Raw genomic sequence first — 22,112 nt, 5'->3', positions numbered from 1 at the left:
TGTATTGCCAACTTTTTCTTTTGTCACTAAAAAGGTTGGTGGCCTGAAATTTTAATATTAAACTACCAAAGATTATTTGGTGACTTCCAAAACAAGTTCAACGTTTTCAATTTTTTGGGAGAGTGTTCTAGTAAAACACATCTTTTCATGTTTTAAATTTAAAGATTTGTGATTTTTTGGTACAAGGGAAAGAAATTTATACAAGGTTATTGTAATACGTGTTTTTATCTGATTTAGTCCCTAATTATGATGACGGGGACTTATTTTCATTAAATAATTTATCTTGACTTGTTTTTCTTAAATATATGGTGACGTGTGCAATATTTATCTAACTGCTACTACATGTCTTAAAAATAAACAACGCTAATCTCAATTGATCCTAATTTTTTTTCTCTTTTTTCTTTAAGTCGTTTGCTGATCTTTTATTTGATCGATGCTAGCCTCCGGGCTAGTTATTACCCGTCTTTTTCTTCCTTCCACCAATTCTTTCTTTATTTATTTTTCTCATTTACTATACATGCCTTCTATCTTTTCAATTTACAGATCTATTTTATTAGTATCTTTGTTGTATTCACAATTTCCACCGGCCACTAGTTGTTTTTATTGAAAAGTGGATGACTCTTCGTTAGCTTCTTAATCTATTTCTGCTTTGAGAGTATTTTAAAATAATAAATTATTTCACAAGTCGATTTGAACCCGTATTGTCTTAAATTTTATATGTTTTTTTGTTTATTTTTCCATTATTTAATAAGTTTTCAATTTTAGAAGTTTTTGTCAACTCGTGTAGCATGTTTTTTAGTATTGTTTATGCATGTAACCCTAGATTTATAAGTGATTTTAGGGATGATTTTGTTGTTGTCCTCTCTAGTTTGGTGAATGCTCGAGTATTTTGTCAATTTTAGCTCACCGTTTTGGACCATTCGGGGTTGATTTTCTTATCATATTAAGTGTTTGCAATCACCCCAGATATGTCGTACTTGAGTAGTAACAAAATCAATTGTCAACGTGTCATGATGTTTTGTTAATGCTGAGGCTAAAATATTTGTTGTGTTGATGTAGCTTGTCTTTTATTATCTACGATAAATGTTTATTATTATTTTTTTAAATTATATAATTCCATTCATTAAATAAATTAATGAATTTACTTAAAAAAACAACGTCAAATTTTATGATGAACCTAAAGGAAAACAGAAAATATTACTATTTTTGGAAAAAGTAGAGGGTAAGAAAAGACCAATTATAGTAAGGGACTAAATCAACCAAAAACACATAGTAGATGGGCCTTTTATAGGTTTTCACCAAAGAAAAAAAATATAGTGCGGGAATTTAAACGTGAAAGTGGCGCGTGTTGGAACCCTGGAATCACGGACAAAAGTTCACTAAGAGAGGTTTCCTTAAAAGGGGACCACCTGATTGGGGCAGTCTAAGTCCCGTACAATTGGCTGCGTCTATCATACGCGTCGTCTAAGAGAGTGCGCTTTGTCACCACTATTGATTTTTCCCAGGATTGTGATTTTATTTTATTTCTTGAAAACGAACGTGGACCGTTGCTCAGATAAACAATCAGTGGCATCCGGCAGATTGAACAAATTGGAGGGTGGTGGCTAAACCAATATCATTAACACGTGGCATGTGTGAATTGGTTGGAAGATGGATAAGGGGAATAGATTTGGGATACTTTTGGCAACGGGCTATAGCCGGTGATGGTAGTTGTTTTGGGCAGGGATTTGAAGTTCTAAATTTCTAAAATTAGAAAATAAAATTGCCAACAGGTTTTCAGGTTAAGATGATTACCTTAATGGGAAGGTATTAACAATGTCAGTGAGTGACTGTCTAAGAAGAAACTGCGTCGTTTAGATTAACAAAATTGGATCACATTCCACCGGCTTAACGGCAATTAATGAAAATGGATTAATCAATAAGAAATGGAAAATATTCCTCTCTTTTTAAAAACTAATTTTATAATTCATATTTTTTTCAAGATATTAATCTCTTTTTATATAAAAACGAATATATTTTGCATTTTAAAAAAGCATAATGATTTATTTGAACTTCTAATTTTATAAAAATGTCATTTTAATCTCTCATTTAATTTTTGTCTTTTTAACCTTTTAACTTGCATTATTTGTAAAATCACCCACAATAAATGAAAAAAGTTAACGTTTGTTAATTTTATTGATGAGCATTCCACTTATATGCCACGTTAGCAATTAATTTTTTAAAAATTTTAAAAATATTTTATGCTTTGTAATAATTTTTTGAATTTTTAAAATTTTAAAATTTTGATTAATTATTAATATGGTATCCACGTATATGTCACGTTAATAAAATTAACAAACTTTTTCATCTATTTTGGAGGTGATTTAACAAACAATGTAAATTTAAGGTATGAAATAAATTAAAATTAAATGGAAATGTAAAATAATTTTTATAAAGTTAAAAAGTCAAATAAATTATTTTATGTTTTAAATGAATGAATTTATTTGAGTTTGCTAATGTGATATTTTACTTTGTTTAATATTTATTTAGTAGGTAAGATATTTAAAGAGTACATATTCTTCTAGAATGCCAAGGAAATAAATTAATTTCAAAGTTCAATTATTATGCATGACTATGGACCACATACGAAAAACGTTAGTAAAATACGATATCTTAATATCAATATAGTTTAAATTACTAACACTCATAATTTATACTAATATAAATTCTGTAAATATGTTTTTTGAGATATTTTCCAATTACCGAAATCATTTTTCAAGACCTTTTAACAAAAATGAATAAAAGAATAATTATGCAAAATACTCATATTTAACTTAAATCGGAATGAATATGAGAATTTTAGTTTTAGACATAAAATAATACCATTTCATCGATTCTTAAAGAGATAAATATATTTATTATAAGTTCTTCACTAACATCTTCTCTAATTTAATTTAATTTAAATTAAATTATTTAAAATTAATTAATTAAAATTTTTCTTTTGCTTTCAATTTTCTTATATCTTTAAAATCATCTATAAAAAATAAAATGATTAAGAAATTGTATAAAAATTGTTTATTGAGTTAAATTTAGATTGATAAATTGTAAATTAAAATTAAAATGATTAAAATTTTGCTTATTGAGATAAAAATATCAAAATTTAACTATTTATTTTTTAAAATAATTTAATTTAAATTGGATTGGATTGATCTATCATATTGAACCTCGATTAAATTAAAAATTAAAATAAATCAGGCCCTAAAACAATATCTCTTTTAAAATTGTTTTCTCTATTCAATTCTAAAACTTTACTTAAGGAGCTGGGCCGAAATTAGGGGAGTGGCACGGGCCCGGCCTCTCTAAAATAATTTTTTTTTATTTAGGCTTTTTGAAATTTTAAATTAATAAATATAAAATTGTACTTTGACTCCCTTGAAAATATAAAAAATTGATTTAATCTTTTAAAAATTATAAAAATTTAACTATTAAAAAAATAAAATTATATTTTTACTATTATAAAATGATAATTTAATTTCAACCCAAAATAAATTTCTCATTTCATCCCTCAACGAGTATCATCCTTAACTCTACTGAAAGACCTATAATTAACCGTTGTATTTTATACATGATGCTAAATGATGTATTATAAGATAATTAAATTCATACAAGTTAATATAAATCGAAAAATGTATTAATATTTATGTTTTAGAAAAAGGTAATAATCATGCATAATGTTTGGTACGAATATTATGTGGACAAGAAATCCGGGATAATAAGGTCACGTGAATGAAACATTTAAGAGATGTCATGTCGTATGTGATGAATCCAGCAAGATAATGCCGACATCAATTATCTAATATGAATACAACAAAGCCGCAACAAAAACTTTATATAATTTTGGAGGAAAATTTATATAAGCACGTTTTGTTTTATATAATATCAGGGGCAATGATGAAGTAATACGATTTGGATATATGTTAAATAGGTGTTTAACAAAAAAATTTATTTAAGTCAAAATTATTAAGTATGTTTTACATTGCCTATTATAATTATTTGATTGAAAATTTCTCTTTGGCCACCGTATTAGACGATATGCAACTAATAAATTAAATGGATAAATATCAATTTTATATATAAATTTTGGTTTAATGTGTAAATTGATATATAATTTTTGATTTGGTGCAATTATATATATGAAACTTGAATTGTGATTCATATATATACATATTTAAGAAAATAAATACATATATTTATTTTCATGTTACATTAGTATAATTGTTTGTGTATACAATATATCAACATAAAATATTGCTAATTCGATAATGTTGTTGTAATTTGTAAAAATCAAATCAAAATTTCATGTATAAAATTACACAAGATTAAAGTTTATATAATTAGCATATACCGTTAAACTCATGTTTAAAACTTCAACGAATCAATCATTTATGCTATATAACTAATAACATATTCATATTCTTTTGAGTTTTATCGATGTTTGTTTTATTATGTTATGTAATACGATAATTAACTATTAGAAGTATTATGGAGGCCTTTGTATTAAGATTTAGTTTGCATTCTATCTATTCTATTGAAAAATGAACAAATTAGTCCATTAACGTTAGATCAAAGAGCAAATCAACCATTCATTAAAATTTACATTAATTTCTACTATTAAAACTTATCCATGTATATCAACATGTCGATTATTCATCACTATATTAGTTTTTAATAGTAGAAATTGATAAAATTTTAATAGAAAAGGCAAGTACAAAATTAATTTTACTTATTTATTAAGTGTAAAAAAATAAAATACAATATAACTTTTAATATAAAGACTTCCATAATGCTTTTACCATCTAGCTTATTGTATTGATTATTGAATGAGGAAAGATAGTGTCATTATAAATAAATGATTGGCATGTATATATATATATTATTTATCAACATGACGAATTGGTTCTTTTTTGAATAATTTCATTATAAGTTCGGATTATATCTATTTTTTTTAACACAATGCCTTGAACTATCCATAGTCTCTCCCCAACCGATAAATAAGAGAAGAATAAGCTTCAGCGCATTCGAACCCACATCCTCTTGCATTAGCAACGATATTTATATCAATCGAGCTAAAAAAGCGACTTTTAACTAACTATTTAAAAAATATTAGCTCATATAATATTTTTTTCCCAAAGGATACATTTAATACTTTGAAATTGAATCTTAAAGACATAGGTTTAGATAAGATAATGTTGTCCCCATAAGTTATGAACAAAAGAATTTCCAACTTCCTAGATTTCCAGAGCTCAAAAGTGCTTTCCACGGTCAAAATTATCGACTGTCATTACATGTGTTTGACACATGCCCCAAAGTTTATTAAATGTTTAAATGCCACGGTAGCATGAATGAAAAACTTTGACAATTTTGATATTTACTATTTTGAAACTTGATTAATGTTATAATAGTGTTTTTTTAATTTTAGTTTTAAGAATAAATTTAATGTTATTTGTTTAATTTTAAGTACAAAAATATGACATGCTAAATTATATTTCCATAGTCCAAGGCAATCCCAAATGATAACTATTTATAAATTATATATGACAAGCTGAACAAATTAAGTATTATTTTATTATTTTTAAAATTTAAATAATTTCTAGATATTTTAAATCTATTTTAAAATTAATAAGTTTAACTTATGTTCAATTAGAGATGACAAAGAAAAAGGATTTGACGGATTTTAATTGAATTGATTGAATAAGGTCTATTTCTTTCTTTCTTTCTTTTTTTAAATTGAGTTTTGAGATGAGGTAAGTTTAATTCTTCAATTAATTTTCTTAAATTAGGTCGGGTTTAGGTAAAACCCTTCGCAAGACAAATTTAAGGACTAGACAAGGGCCTTGGCCCCAAAATAAAAAATTACTAATTCGATCCCCTCATAAAATAATGAGATTATAAAATAAAACATGGTAAAATTGTATTTTGCCTCAAAATAAATATATATATATATTAGTAGTTAAAAATGATAAATCATATTTTGAGCTCTTAAAAATTTATAATTAAATTTTGACCCATGATGATTATCATTATATCATTATATATAAAATTAGTTTGAAATATACTGTAATAAAATTTATATCAATATTAGCTCAAATATAATTATATAATTAATAGTATATTTAGAAAAACAAATTTATTTTATTTTATTTAATAAATATTATGAAAATAAAACATGTGAAATATGTACTCAAGGTTTGATTATAACTTTAAATTTTTAAGACAAATAAATTAATATTTAATTAGATTAATGTTGGAAATATATTAGGTCGGGGCGGGTAAAAAACCACTCCGCCCCGCCAGTTTGCCATAATATCTAGGTGGAATGACTGACAAAAACAAAGAGCGGGTAACCGGCGAAACCGGTGTCCGAAGAGAGAGAAAATGTTTATATATTCCACTTTAAAAAATTAGGTCCGTATTCTGTAATGTTCTCTGCTCTCATACGCCCGTCTCCTCTCTCTCTCTCTCTCTCTCTCTCTCTCTCTCTCTCTCTCTCTCTCTCCCCTTTGTTCATGGAATCAGCTAGCCGGCGATTATCTTTTTCCGTTTATTCGAATTGATCGCCGAGTAATTCATCAATGGTAGCATCATTTTTCAAGTTCCTTTGCTTTATAACGACGCTGTTTTCATTCTCCTCGGTCTCCCGGAAAGAGAGAATCTCCAAAGTTTTTTTTTGTAATTCTTAGCTTTGTTTCAGTGTTCTGACAGTATCCATCTCTTCCCGTTGGATTTGATAACTTTATAGGAAAAAAATATGATTTTGTTTTTTGAGCTGAAAAGTTGGTGATTTTTTACTTCAATTTTAAAGGGGGTCAAAGCTAAGTTCGGCAACAAACTTAAGACGAAATGCTAGATCTTAACCTCAATGTCGGGTCGACTGAGTCGGCTCAGGACTCAAACTCGGCGGCTCCTTTTAGCACCGAGCGTAATGGAGATTGTGGAAACCAAATGGACGAATCTGGAACCTCGAATTCGTCGATCGTCAACGACGAGGATGAGTCGTTCTCCACGCGCGCCAACGGAGATGCGTTCACTCTAAGCTTCGACATACTCAAAGTCGGAAGTGGTGGAAATGAGTTCCAAAACGACGACGCAGACGTGGTGGTTACTAGGGAGTTGTTTCCGGCGACGAGAGTCGGAATTTCTGAAGGGCAGAGCTCGGGAAATAACAACAAATGGATCGATCATCCGTTCGAGAGAAAAGAAGCTGATGAGTCGCGGGTAATACGTCAACAATCGTCACAGACGGCGAAGAAAAGCCGTAGAGGACCTCGTTCTAGAAGTTCCCAGTATCGAGGAGTTACTTTCTATAGAAGAACTGGAAGATGGGAATCCCATATATGGTAAATTTTCATCTAATTTAAGGGAAATTTCTGATTGGTTAATTTTCCTTTTTGAATTTTGGATTCGTTCGTTAATTCGTTGAAATCTAAGGTTCAATTATATTAATTGTTATCTGCTATGATTTCAGGGACTGCGGGAAACAAGTATATTTGGGTATGTATACATGTGATTGGTTAACTTTGTTTGTAATTTTCTTGACGACTTTTTTAATAAGGAGATGAGTGTTTTTTTTGCTTTCCATTTTTGGATTTTATTCATCTTTTTTTTCCAGGTGGATTTGATACTGCTCATGCCGCTGCTAGGTAAATCAGGGGGAAATGGTTTCTTAAATTTGATTAGAATTTATAGTAACCTTGGTGTTTTCTTTTTTGTTCTGAAATGGTATGTTAAATAAATTCAGGGCCTATGATCGAGCAGCTATTAAATTTCGAGGGGTTGATGCTGATATCAATTTCAGTGTCAGTGATTATGAGGAAGATATGAAACAGGTTGGAAGTTTGAATAGCATTATATAGAATATGGATTGTAGTGATTGTTAGTTCAGGGCCTTACTCTGTTTTCCTTTGATGGCTGTAGATGAAGAATCTGTGTAAAGAAGAATTTGTACACATACTTCGTCGGCAAAGTACTGGTTTTTCGAGGGGAAGCTCGAAATACCGAGGAGTCACGCTGCACAAATGTGGCCGATGGGAAGCACGGATGGGGCAATTCCTTGGCAAAAAGTAAGCATACTTGTTCATGGAAATTCCAACTTTGTATTCAACTTATTGTTTTGAGTTTCTCTTGGTGTCGAACTGAGAATCAGTTTTTCTTGAATGTAAAAAACAAATCTAAGATGCTTATTGGGGATGTCGTTTCGTCTTGTAGGTACATATATCTCGGGCTATTTGACAACGAAGTAGAAGCTGCAAGGGCTTATGACAAGGCAGCTATCAAATGTAACGGACGGGAGGCAGTTACCAACTTCGAGCCGAGTGCATACGAAGGGGAGATCATCTTTGATACCAGTACTAATGAAGGTATTATATGCTATTGGTAGTATTAATGTTGTAAATAATCTTCAAATCAAGGTTGCTTGTGTGATACTCCTCTTGTAATTTGTGTTTCAGGCAATAGTCACAATCTTGATCTAAACTTGGGGATATCTCCACCTGTTGGCAATGATCCAAAGGAAAATGAGCAGCAGCATCACCATTTCCATTCTGGCCCCCACGACGTGCACGAGGGGAAGAGTTCGAGGGTAACTTATGAACCCGACTTTTCTAATATGTTTGATTACAATTAGAGGATTAGGATGGGATGGTGTTTTGCTGGTAATCTTTAGCTGGCTTTAAGAAATATGCATTTATGGCTTGTTTATTGACCCTGTTTTAGCTCGATGGTGTATATGATTGGCTTGTGTAGGCGGAGAACCCTGCTGGTGCAATAGCCAGTCCGGCTTTCGAAAGGCTAACCGGGAATTCAGATCAACCTATTTTTTGGAGAAATGTATATCCTAGGTTCTTTCCTACTGAGGTAAACAATAACAACTTGTACTACTTCCTGGTCAGTAGGTTATAATTTTGAGGGCCTATAAGTTAATATTAATCTCAAGATTTTGATGAGCTAGATGTTAACATAAATGATTAGTGGGTAAAAGTACTATAGAGGTGATTGCATTAGGAGTTAGATTGCATTTTGTCTCTTCTATTAAAAAAAAGGGTAAATTAGTCGTCTTACATTAGATCAAAGAGCAAATTAATGTTTTCTGTTAAAAATTTAATTTATTTGTGCTGTTAATAACTGGCGTGTTTGATGGAATTACAGAAAATAACAGGTGTGTGTCACGTGTATGCCAACGTTTTTAACAGTAAAAATGGATGGAATTTTTAACAAGACCAGTTTACTCTTTGATTTAACGTATATGTACAAATTTACTCATTTTTTAAGTAAGGGGCAAAATGCAATCTGACTGTCACCATGATTAGTGTTGTAAAGTGTTTGATGGATATAAGGTAACACAATTTGGATTTGTTTGGGCAGGAAAGAGATTGGGCATGGCAAATGCATGGTGCTAGGCCAATGCCACCACTGTTGCCCGCTGCAGCATCATCAGGATTCTCGTTCTTGGCTACCCCTCCCTCTGCTGCCATTCTTCCCTCCAATCTAACGACTCCCAGTTTCCACTTTGCCACCCCCATTGCCACCAGTGCCACTCCTCAAATCTATATTCACATGGAGGAGCCACCACCATAGCCTCATTTTGCAACCTTCACCACGAAATGTTGTTAAGGTATTCAATACATGATTTGTTTACAACTAATAAGGTATGCACTGGTTTTTATTGATTATTGTGTGGGTGATTTGCTTTAAACTGTGATTATATATATATACAAAGTTTAGTAGTATATTGGAGAAGAAGCAGTGGGAAGATATTTTGTCTAGCAAAGGCAAAATGATTAGTGTGGCCAGGCATTGTCATTTATTTTGTGGGGGCATCCATTTTGATTGGTTAAATAAGTGCCACGTTAACATAAATTGATCAAAATTACAATAATATATCACATCAAACTGTACAACACCACAAGCTTTTAATTGTCTTTTGTCCTTTTTAAGGAAATTTGAGGATGGATGGTACACTTCACATCTTAACGTAATAATTTCCTTTTTCTTTTACTTTGTATTGTCAAATCAATCACAATACCCCCATAGCTATCATCACTATGCCACTCATCTTTTATTTTACATTTCTCAAATCAATATATACCATTTACAGATTTTGTAAGATGCATAACTATTATTTGTTGAATGCTAAAAGTAATTGTGGAATGATATTTTCATTATGATCTAAAGGAATTCTTAGTGGAAAATAAAGATTTAATAATAATTGAATTTTGAAGAAAAGGAAACCTTAAATTCGAAGACAAGCATGATTAAAATCTTGAAAGTGAAGGGCATTTGGGTGGAATAATTTTATCAAGTTAAGTATTTATTTTTAGGGTTTTCTCTTAAAATTAATAGACTAAATTTCAATTGAAATCTCAAAAATAATTTCATATCATACATGTAAAGTTTCAATTGAATTTAATGTTCCTATCACAAATTTTTAAACCAATGTTCCTATCACAATTTTTTAAAAAAATTACTCAAAACTGTGAATAGAACATGATAAATAATTATTAAATTATTAAAATATTAATAATAAAATAAATCGATTGATAAATAAAGAGTGTACTATTTTGTATTGCAGACGAACTAAGAATGTGAAGATTTGTTGCGTGTGGTATTGAAATGTGACATTGTGTGATGATTATACTCTTAATTTTAATGATCAAGCAAGCATCATCAAAAGCGGGAGTAAATTTTTATTGTGAAGAATCACATGTTTCTTCTACCTTTTGTTTTCTTTCTTAATAATAACAATAATTGGAGTGGTAGGAATGAATGATGAAATGATGCAAGGGGTCGATGAGATAAGTTTGATGGGATGTAATGATGTCTTTTTAAGGAGACCAAAAAGGTCTTTTCAACAACAACCAGGTTGCTTCTTCTTATGGCGGAGGGAATCAATAATAGAGAGAGAATGCTTTGCCATTCTTACTTTAGTTCGACTTGTACTTACCATTTTACACATACATACGTACAATTCCAAGAAAAAGAATGGCAGCTAAACCCATGCAATCTGGGGTTTGCTTAAACATAATAATCAAGCATTATACTTCCTCTCTAACATATAAAATCAAGCCCCAATACGCCCTAACTTTAGTTCCCTTTCCATATATATACTGCCGCCATTAAGACATTCTAATGCTAAACACTTTGCAAACTTTATTAACCTTTTTTCTTTCCCTCATTTCCATACAATTTGGCCCACCTTTTTATGCTTCAATTTAAAACTCTCATCTCAAAGAATAAATGTAAAATCTACTTCATTTTCTATTAAATAAAAAAAAAACCTCCATTAGCTTGATTTAAATCTAGAATAGAAATTAAGCTCAAAATTCTAGTCTTTGAAAAGCTAGTAGACTCAATTACACCTCTATCATAGATTAATCTCAATGTGCATCCTTAAAATGGAAGTAGGGAATCTGTGATGGGATGGATCATTATCCATATACACGCATGAAATCTTTCAAAGAAACCTATTAATAAATTAAATAAATATCTTTATCTATTGAGTTGTCACCGAATAAGCAATGTCAATTTTTACTTGACAGGGTAGTAATTCCTATCAAAGCATTCAGCATCAGGGGAGGTTCAACCTGGCAGTTGAGTGATGATATACACCACTCTGCAATACAATCAATTCATATTATTATTACTATTATCCTTATATCAAAATTACGCAGAAGCTCTCACTTCACCTGCAATATTCCACAAAAACAACTATCAATTAACACCAAGATGGATATATAACCTTTGGAAGGGATGCAAGTGCATACCAGTTATTGGGGGGCGGGGGGATTCCTCATTTACCTGCTAGCTTTTTGGCCCAAATCATGGACAAATGATCCTTCATAAGGCTGCCCAACGAGATCGGCTACAAATCAACATTACATCCCCAGCATGCTATCAAAAATCGCACAAAACCATTCTACTTCTTAGCAGTTACCATAGGACTGCAATTTGAGTAACAACATGATTCCAACAACAATCACATTCCGAATGTCCTGTTATACAGATCACCTGAACTGGGCATCCTGTACTTTGAATCTTCATAACCGGAATAGAACTTGTTAAATCCCAGTCTCTCGTTTCTAAGGAGCTCTGCCACACCAAGATTGCTTCCACCTTGAATATCATTCCATCCATCCCAATGACCATTTGACATGTGTGAATTTCTTGACTGTTGGAGAGACAACTGTGCAAATGGGGACATGTTGTTCACTTGTGATTGATCCATCAGCCTTGAAGTAATTCCATATGAGTCATTAAGAGAAGAAAAGTTATCTCCAATATCATATCTTAGGTTTTGATGATGAGAAAGAGACCTCTGCATCAATCGTTGAAGCCTGGCCTCATCATCAAGGGGACTTAACTGTGGTTGAAAATTTGGTCTCATGTCTAAGCCTGCATTACTGAGGCCTCCTTGATGTCTACCCTTACCAACAGCCAAAATTGCCGGATCAATAAATTCTATGTCTCCAGGGCCACCAATGCCAACACTTGTCCGAGCCTGATATGAATTTCTTAACAGGGATGAAGAGTCCATCAAGTGATTTTCTTTGACAAAAAAAGGCAGACGAAGTTAATATGTAGTCTAGGAACGGCCAATGTGAACCAATAAGTAAAAAAGGGATCTCACCAGATACAGTGTCAAAGACTGGGTCTACCCTCTCATGATAAGAAAAACCAGGAGGTGGTGCCTTGCTAGGAACAGAAAATCCAGGTGGGGCTGAAATTTGAGTTCTTGAAACTGCTACATGACATCGAATAAGGCATAAGTAAGAACTAAATCAAAACCAGACTGAGACAGAAATCTAAAAATGAAAATTATGAGACATGAAACAGTGCCCCTTGTAGACAGAATGATTTCATATTCAAAACAAGTCGCTTCATATAATCAGAAGTCAGAAGGAAAAAAATGGGTTAGGCCATGATGGCACAGTGCATACAAAATAAAAAATCTAATTATAATAGCTATTTTATCCATGATAATAATGTTAAAGATCAAATTATGAGAATGCTTATTGCATGAATACAATCTATAAGCAACATATACCCCTCAACTCAACATTCAGACTGCAAACAAAGCTCATTCAAGTTCATAGCATAGTTGGACATAGTAGGAGCAAGGAAATTCCCAGACACTCACCAGAAAGCTTATTAGAAGAGAAAACTGAAGGACTGCTGGTAAATTTGTCAGAATACTTAAAGTTACTGGAAGAAAAACCATTCGAAATCCCAAACTTATTTGGATAGAGATCCCTGCTTTCTGCAAAATCTTGGCTAGAAGGATGGTTCCGTAGCATTTGCCCAAAAACACCAAATGAGGAGTCAGCATCAAATGAATTGTATTTGGAATCCTCCTGTCTTGCAAATGAGAATCTGGACTGATTGTTATTCAGTGCTTTCCACGAACTGGATAATTTGAGAGAATTGGACTCCTTGTCAGTGTCCCCAAGCAATTTAGCCAAGTTCTGTGGTGAAGTTATGGATTCATCCCATGTATCAAAATCTAGTGACAATATGTTTGAAATTATGCTGTTCTCTCCTGTATCTTTGCCAGTATTGCACTCAGCATTACCGAGTGGTTTCCCCATCTGCTTCCCTTGCTCTTCATTTAAAAGCGGAAGGAAACCTCCAGAGGTAATATCAGAACTGATACCACTGCTTATGTACTTCTCAGGGTATTCATTTGACAAAGAAGAAATATGAGATCCATGAGGATGTAAATTGTCACGAACTTTATTATCTACAAGGGGAGTATCAGCATTCATATTAACAGCACCAAAAGTCTCACTATGTTGCAAGGAATGGGCCCTGGAATGATCTGATAAATGGAGCGAAACTGTTGAATTTGGCAAGTAACTCGAATGGCTAATTACTTCTGGATCCTTGATTCTTTGATTATCAAAAGATAATACATCTTCTTCTACTTCGGAGCTTGTATTTTCCACTACTTGAGTTTGAGTTCTCCAATCAGACTGCTCTTGTGAAACACACACCCCATTGTGAGATGTCATAGATCTACCAGCAACCGGTGAACTTAAATGTTCTGAATAGAGCTCAGTACAACATTGTTGTAACCCCTGACTACTAGGTGAGTTGCTTGATCCATAACCAGAAGCTGAACTGCTAGGTCTAACTAAATCAGAATGTCCATTCAATAGATTCTTGTCTAAGGTCAATGTTGACATATCAGAGCACAAGCTCTGTATCTTCCCATCAGCAGTGGAAGTACTCCCTACTTCCCCAACAGGTGAAATTAATGATTGTTCATGATCAAAGACGGAGTTAGTAGCAGTTGATGGTACATTAGCAACCTGGTCATTATAACTGGATGCTGGTGGGCAAGATAACTGGCTGCTCAATGATTTAGAAGCAGAAACTATATCAGGTGATGGAGGTTTCTCTACTGCGAAACCAGCAGTCTGTTGTAAAGGTTTTAACAAATCAGGTTTACCCTTCATACTCATAGAATGAATCTCCTCAGATGACTTCTTTCTAGCATCAACATGTAATGTACAAGACTGATTTGTGTTTGTTCCTGCAGATGAAAATGGTATTGTGTTGCTATCTATATCAGATTTCAGCTTAGAAGGTCCATTGGAACAAGCTAAAATGGTCGATTGTGGCTGGTTTAAAGCCCGCATTCCCCTGGCAGAACAATTTGGAACTTTTAGCACTAGCACTAACATAACAAAGTGTAAGTGAACAAATTAAATGACATACCATGATGCTCCAGCAGGAAGCGCAATGGATCTACCGGAGCTTCCATTTGGGGGAGAACATCTAGAAATGCTCACCGTTGTATTCTGTACATATACAAAATCACTCTCAAAGTCAAATTCAGGAGACAAAGCCATGCATAAATGGCACACAATCCATCTTCATCTCAACCCACAAACCATATTGTTTGAGAAATTCTTCTTGCAATGATCGAAGAAGAAAACAAACTATTAAGAATCTAACCATTAGGAGGTGTACAGATAATAAGTGTTAAAAAGGTTTGCTTGCAAGCAGATAACTATTTCACTATTTCCTAAATTTACATCCAATAATTTAACTTGCATTACTTGCTGTTTTTATTTGGAAGTTGAAAAAACATGAACTTACGTTTGGAGCACTTTTAGAAACAGATTTTGCTGCAGAAGCAGAACTATTGGGGCAGTAATCATCCACTGGTGGAGGTAATGTATTCCCAGCACGCCGTTGCATATTGTTTGTTGCACCAGTTATTTGTTGAACCCTATTCCTTTAAACAACTAAGTAAGTGCATTAATCATCCAAGAGACAACATGCATTTGTTTGAGTCAGAAAGCATACAATAGTTTATTTTCTTTATCTCACAAAGAAAGCTACATCATCAAACTCAACAAATATAAAACAAAAAAGAAATAGAGATGGCAGCTATAACTGAGTAGCTAACTCAAAATGAATATACCTTGTGTATGCTGATATAATCTCATCTTTTGTGAAACTATCCTCTTGAGGACCAATCTCGTGCAAATACAGACAATCAGGATTGTTGCAAGGCTGAAACAACCCCCCCCCCCAAAGAAAAAAAAAAAAGGAAAAGAAAAGAAAATCGCAATTACATGTGATGTATATTCTAACCTAGTTGAAATAATAATCTTCAACCTATAAAACAAAATAACTGAAAACTGCTTCTAAACATACCATATTTCTCAGCCATGCATGACAATACTTTGTGGTACCAAAGCATGCCCTAAAATTAAATGTTCCAAGTATTAGAGATGATAATCAAGAACAAGTAAGCATCAAACCACTAACAAAATTTAAAAGTTGCATAAACTATTTTCATACTTTAATGGTCTACCCTCCAAGACAAACCCATGTACAGACTGGATACAGCGAATTGCTTCCTCTTCTTTTGAGTAAGTAATATATCTGTACACCAGTGTAAAATATGTAAGTTGGAAAAGAAAATTCTAAATAACAGAACGACAAAGGAGACAAAGAACAAATCTTCAAAATAATAAGATAAATTTTCCTTTCTGAAGAAACCAAACCACGTGATAAAATATGCTTCTATTAAAGATCCAACACATGAAAGAAGAATGCCTTAATATTAGGCAGATTTAAAACCAAATCCATGAGATATCTACACTTACACACTACATGTATTGTTTGGAAATTGCTGAATGACACCAGCTGCAGTCCGAGACATGGACACTTTAAGAACTTTCCCATATTGGCCAAAATATTCTAGCTGTTGGAGAAGCTGCACACAGAGATACATGTTTAGGTCATGATACAAGTAGAACAACTAGTTTGAGAACATGCGCAAGAGGAAAGAATGAGAGAGCACATCTTCATCTGCCAGATCAAGTGGCAACCCGACTATGTAAACAAGATTCCTTTGGATAACTCGCACACTGCTCAGTTGCTTCCTTCCTTCAGATGATTTAGCCTTTGGCTTTTGTGACTTCATTTTTCTCTCTGAATTATTTCCAACAACCAACCTGCTTAAGAGGGAAAACTTTACACGTGAGACAATGGCAGTTAACTAGTGCAACATCTTTAATGAGAATAAAAAGAGGGGAGCTTGAGAACCTCTCACAATTTGCAGCCATGCCAACAATCTTGTCTTTATCGTAAACGCTACGACATGCTGGACACCTCCCCTCTGTGTTATCCTTCTCAGCCATATCCATTATGTGATGCCAACACCAAACACAGATCTGCCACAAAGTACAGATAGAAAAGAAACAAGACATGATAAGAGATATTGCACACATTAAGTCTCCTCTTTTTTCCCTCTCTCTGTCATGCTTATTATCTCGTTTCACATCATTTTCATAAAAGAGAGAATAAAAAGTGAATTTGCTTGAAACCTCATAACCACATTTGCAAGGCTTGAGTTGCTGATCAGTCAAATCCATCTCCTCAGCGCAAAGGGGGCAGGTCTTTTCTCCCTCGTCACTCATGATTGCCTGAAACCCCAAAGCAAATAAATAATCAGATAAAGAAAAAAAAAAGTACTAATGATTTACTCTACAAGCAAAGCCAGTGATTTCTCGATTTATCATTACAAAAAAGATTTTTTTTTTAAAACAATTCGCAGCCTAAATGGACGCTTCATTTAGATAAATAACAATAATAATATACCACAACCAAATGGAACACTTCCTTTTAGATAAATCACAAAATCGAACCCTAAAATCTGATTCCTTACATTAACTATATAACCCCCCCCCCCCCCCAAATTTCCAGGAAAAAAATACAGTGGTCATCAAAATAAAGATGGAATACTTAGCAAACCAACAAGCCAGAGTCACCCAATAAAGAAAGAAGCTAAAACAATCGAATTCCTAATCGATAATTACTTACATGCAATATAATAAATCGAGAAAGTAAAGCAACAAAAAAGAACAGAAAGACACCGGATGAGTTAAGACTTGGTAATTCAGATAGGATAAAATGAAAACAGAAATTAAATAGAAAAAGTGGGAAATGCAGGAAATGAAAATTAGGGTTTGGGAAGGAGAGGACTTACAGTAAGCGTGGAGGATGGGGGGGGGGATCGATAAGAAGAAGAATCTATGCAGATGAGATTGTGCGATAAAAAGAGAAACAACAACCAACAGCAACACCAAAACCACAAAGCAAATGTAGAGAATCGAACACAAGAGAGGCTTCTTTGGTCTTTTTCTCTTGTTTGGCTTTTTTGCTGCTGCCTTTTTATTTTTATTATTTATTGCATGGGATAAAGAATTTTTTTTCAATTTTAATCTCGTATATATTTTATATGTCATTATTAGATAGTTTCAAATTATATATTTAATTATTTATCAATTTATAAAATTTCTAGTATATTTATATTTAACTTCTAAGATCATGTCTCCTACAAATTTAATTAAAAATTATTAATATACCATTTTATATACAAAGTCAACTATATTTTTACTAGAACATTATTGTATTTTTATATAATACATAAAAACTCAATATGATAATATTTGAATTTGTCACACAATACATTTTGAATATTTAATTTCACCATTTCAGCTAAACGTTTAATTGATTTTTATATAATTTTAATAGATTTATTTATTATATATATTTTTATTGCTATGTACAGGACACTCATTTCAATAAAAGTAGTAAATTATATTTGAAATTATTAAATTATAAATAAGTTTACGTTTTGATTATTTAATTTTTAAAATTATAAAATAATCATTAAATTATCTAAAAATTTTATTTAAATCATTGACCTATTCAAAATTTTGATCGAAACCTTCAAAATAGGGTTAGGCTTATGCCTGCCATTGTGGAGTTTATAGTTATGATCAGTCATTCCAAGCCTTTTTCTTATGCATATCTATATATAATTGTGATATCAAGTAAATTTGGATGAAAAAAGTAATGATTTAACTAACTATTAAATCTAAAAATTTTGAAAGTACAAGGACTCGTGACAAATATAACCTTTCTATTATTATTTTTGGTTAAATATGTCATAGCTCCTGATAAATTTGTAATTTAGTATTTATATTTATATTTTTAAAAATTTAGTCTCTAATTTTAGATTTCAAAATTTAAGTCTAATTATTAACATAGCTAATTTTGTGTGTGTACATTTTAAAATAATAATAATTACTTGGAACCAATTCAATTTAAAAAATATTATAATAATCTTAAATTTAGCAAAATAATATTAAGTGTGTGAATCGATAGAATTGTGATTTGTAAAAAGAATATCGAGAAAATGCAATAGACAAGCAGAACTAAATTTAGGAATAATGGCACGAATAGCCCCTGAAAGTTATCTGAACTTCCAATGTGATTCACGTGCTTCAAAAATTTTACTTTTGAACCTAAAAATATCATTCTGTTAACCATTTCAGAATAAATTTTAGGAATACAAAATGTAAACAATAATATTAGTAGGTTGCAATAAATTGAGTATTACAACTATAACATAAACCAGAAGCAAAACAACATCAGTTTTCAGTTCAATCATGGGATTCAGACATCCTTAGGAAAGAGCTTTTGATATGTATGGATGACAATCGAACTTCAAACATTATGATTGTCACCTGACCATAAAAATGATGCACACACCATTAAAAAAGGTTTCAAAGTCTTTCCTGTAACAGTAACATTGTAAGGCTTCTTCTCCATTAAAGACTTGAAAGACAGAACTTGAGAAGCCACTTTGATTTCAAGCTTGGAGTTGTAAGAGATGTGTTGCAATTTAAGTAGATATTGCTACACCAACATTTGTCACTGTTTAATAGAAATTGACTCTAAATATACCACCTACTGGTATTGCAGCTGTTAATGTAGGATAGGTGTAATCTCTTGGCAACGTTTTTTCAGGACACGAGCTGTTATGTCCTGTTACTATTCTGATGGTACCTTCAACATATCCAATGCTACATAAGAATCTTATGTTGTCACCCTTTACGGTGTCGTATACAAGTCCGTGGTCGATGGCTTTTACAGGGTTGACATGTCCAGATCCATAAGCAAACTCACCATCAGGATTATTCGAACAGGTAAAAGAAAACAATGGTAAGATCAATAAACAAACGTATGTTATGATAACGGCAATGAAAGGTTACCAGTAGTCAAAAGAGCAGATCCAATGGCCGAGGGAGACCAATGAGGTTGAAATGTTTTAACATATGCGACCACACCGGTAACATGAGGACAAGACATGGAGGTTCCTGATATTATATTGTATTTAACTCGTCTTCTATCTGTTGTAGTTGTAGAATGTGAAGCGACCGGTGAATATGCAGCCAAGATGTCACCACTGGGTGCATTTCTATCGGGCCGCATTTCTTTAATATATCTGCTACAATATAATTAGGTCCCTTTGAAGAGCATCAAGCAACTATAGGAGCTGAAGAATCTTTAATTGTTTCACTTCTTAATATTTCTGCTTTAGGTTCTCTGTGACACAAAGAGGAAAGCATCAGTTTCGGTTTGCAGAATAAGATCTAAAAAATTGGTTTTGGATGTCTACACGGTGGAATTCATGTAGGACTTACAGAATCATATTTGTGAATGACTAAAGCTGAAAGCAGACAATGGGACTACAAATGAAATATTTGTCCATGGAATTGGTGTAATAGATCCTAATGCACTGGCATTATAAGCTTCTTTGTCGCATAGAACAATCTTGTTCTTTACCGAACTTGTATCCAGGCAGCCAGGGTCGCACACCCTGAAAAACACTAAAGTATCAAAACATTTTGCTTATGTCTAAATCTTTTGTAAATCAATGTCAATGGCACTAACCGAGCAATGCTCTTGTGGCAATAAGATTTTGCTTGTAGCCCATAAACCAATGGAACCTTTGTTCGGTTAAGACTGAAAAAGTTAACTGAAAATCCCTGATTGCATAGAGGAAACCATTACTATCATGTACAAAAACTATATTATTCTAATTCAAGTGTGAGTATCGGCTCGGTTCTTATGGTTAGAGTCGTTCCATCCCCAAGAACAACCTTGTCGATGAAAAGGCGATCAATTGTTCTTGCAGCAACAGTAAGTATCCATGGTGCTACAATTGACACCGTTTGTTTCCCTAATGTACCACTATTGCCTGCAGATTGCACGACAAGTATTCCATTCTCCGCTGCATGGAAAGCACCGATGGCTACAGGGACACTGTAGAATTCAGACACAAAGATGATCCTAATGAACTGTTATAAGATCAACTCATCAGCAATGGCATCATCAAAAGCTGCCAAGATGTCCTCTGAAGTAAAGCATATACCATTGCATACTTTATATGCAGCAATCCTTGCTGATGGAACCCTTCTCTTGTGGTTCCTTCAGCTAATCCGTAGAAACTAGCATTCACTACGTTGTTCCTGGCTGCTGTGAATGCTGTATGTGATCCATGACCCTCTGTATCCCTGGCAGAATCTGTGGTGTAAACTCGAGCTCTGATAAGCTTACTGAAAGATAAGTACCAAGTCATTATGAGGATCAGGGACTTGAATAGCGGTCTGAGATTGGAAATAGTGGAATATGTTTACTTGTTACAAGTGAAGTTTTGGCCAACCTTACAAGCTCCCTTCCACTTTTGGGTGGTGGACCGAAACCTTCGTTGCTGAAGCTGTCCGACTCGGGCCAGATTCCGGTATCAATGACACTGACAATGACATTGCTCTCCGTGGCATTATGTTTAACAGTTTGATTGAGTCCCAAGAAATCCCATGAACTTGTTGTATGAAGGTGGTTAACTTTACTTGGAAAAACCGAAACCACTCCTTTAAAGCCTGCATATAACGGCATTGGTGAAAACATATCATTAAGGCAATGCCATTGTGTTAAAAAGAAAAGACAGCTCTTCTTCTACCACTTACTTGAAAGTTTCTTTGCCTCTTCATTAGTTAGCTTAGCTGCAAATCCATTGAAGCTCCTTTTGTAACTTCGGATTATGTAATTTTCCACAGAGCTGCAGAGAAGAAAAAATAAGGATCGATCATCATACTGATGGACCAACACTTTGGCTTAGGCATCAAAGAACATCCTCTAAAAAAATGGCTTCCTACCTGTGTTTAGAAAGTGCTTGAAGCATATTGGAATGGTGAGATGAAGCAATGTAGTCTCCATCAGGAAGTGGTCCCAAGTATGCAATGTAAACCTGCATCATATATGATGATGGTCATCATCGCACATTATTATAATTCATGAACCAGTTCCATATAAACATTGTTAAAAATAGTTGTCTTTCTATCTTCATGTATAGCACCTGAGCGAAGGATTACACAAACTGTGATAATAAAAAAAATGTCAAGAAACACCAAGAAACTTGATTTTGTCATTTTTTTTCTCTTTGTTTGATAGTATGCATAAAACAGAAATTATAACTGGTATTTATAGTGAATTGGAACATATCTGGCAATTTTACTCATACCATATATGATTGTGATTTATGACAATTTCAAGATATATTGTTCACTATCTAATAACACCATTCTCTCTGCTGTATATGTTGTATATTTTTGCAGCTGAACTGATTATGTTTGTAACTTAAACGACATAGGAATCAATTTATAACTTCATTTTTCTTCTGATTTACTCCACTGAAAAATCTGGGGTGT

At 32.8% G+C, this 22,112-nt stretch overlaps 2 protein-coding genes and 1 pseudogene across 6 annotated transcripts; 1 reads left to right on the top strand and 2 right to left on the bottom strand.

Annotated features, from left to right (window-relative positions):
- Positions 1-6,469: 6,469 nt before the first annotated feature.
- Positions 6,470-9,777, top strand: LOC105789949 (ethylene-responsive transcription factor RAP2-7). The gene is made up of 9 exons (XM_012617293.2): positions 6,470-7,376; positions 7,505-7,530; positions 7,649-7,679; positions 7,778-7,865; positions 7,954-8,099; positions 8,245-8,396; positions 8,487-8,617; positions 8,782-8,892; positions 9,400-9,777. The coding sequence occupies exons 1-9, from the start codon at positions 6,880-6,882 to the stop codon at positions 9,610-9,612; spliced, it is 1,395 nt and encodes a 464-aa protein (XP_012472747.1). The 5' UTR covers positions 6,470-6,879; the 3' UTR covers positions 9,613-9,777.
- A 1,601-nt stretch (positions 9,778-11,378) lies between these two features.
- Positions 11,379-17,715, bottom strand: LOC105789947 (uncharacterized). Of its 5 annotated transcripts, none has more exons than XM_052634919.1 (14): positions 17,540-17,715; positions 16,878-16,976; positions 16,597-16,724; positions 16,352-16,505; positions 16,155-16,264; positions 15,847-15,930; positions 15,700-15,748; positions 15,464-15,555; positions 15,136-15,274; positions 14,752-14,834; positions 13,172-14,676; positions 12,662-12,775; positions 11,799-12,579; positions 11,379-11,720 (listed from the first exon to the last, which is right to left on the bottom strand). In XM_052634919.1, the coding sequence occupies exons 2-13, from the start codon at positions 16,968-16,970 to the stop codon at positions 12,011-12,013; spliced, it is 3,120 nt and encodes a 1,039-aa protein (XP_052490879.1). In that variant the 5' UTR covers positions 16,971-16,976; positions 17,540-17,715; the 3' UTR covers positions 11,379-11,720; positions 11,799-12,010. The 5 variants fall into 5 exon arrangements, with proteins under 5 accessions (XP_052490879.1, XP_052490880.1, XP_052490882.1 ...); XM_052634920.1 differs by having other exon boundaries at positions 11,833-12,579; XM_052634922.1 differs by having other exon boundaries at positions 15,136-15,268.
- A 1,350-nt stretch (positions 17,716-19,065) lies between these two features.
- LOC105793036 (subtilisin-like protease SBT4.3) lies at positions 19,066-21,658 on the bottom strand (annotated as a pseudogene).
- Between the last annotated feature and the right edge of the window lie 454 nt (positions 21,659-22,112).

The sequence above is a fragment of the Gossypium raimondii genome, chromosome 8 (assembly GCF_025698545.1).
Source record: "Gossypium raimondii isolate GPD5lz chromosome 8, ASM2569854v1, whole genome shotgun sequence".
In the NCBI taxonomy this organism is placed as follows: domain Eukaryota; kingdom Viridiplantae; phylum Streptophyta; class Magnoliopsida; order Malvales; family Malvaceae; genus Gossypium; species Gossypium raimondii.
This window is presented reverse-complemented; position numbering and strand designations above follow the sequence as displayed.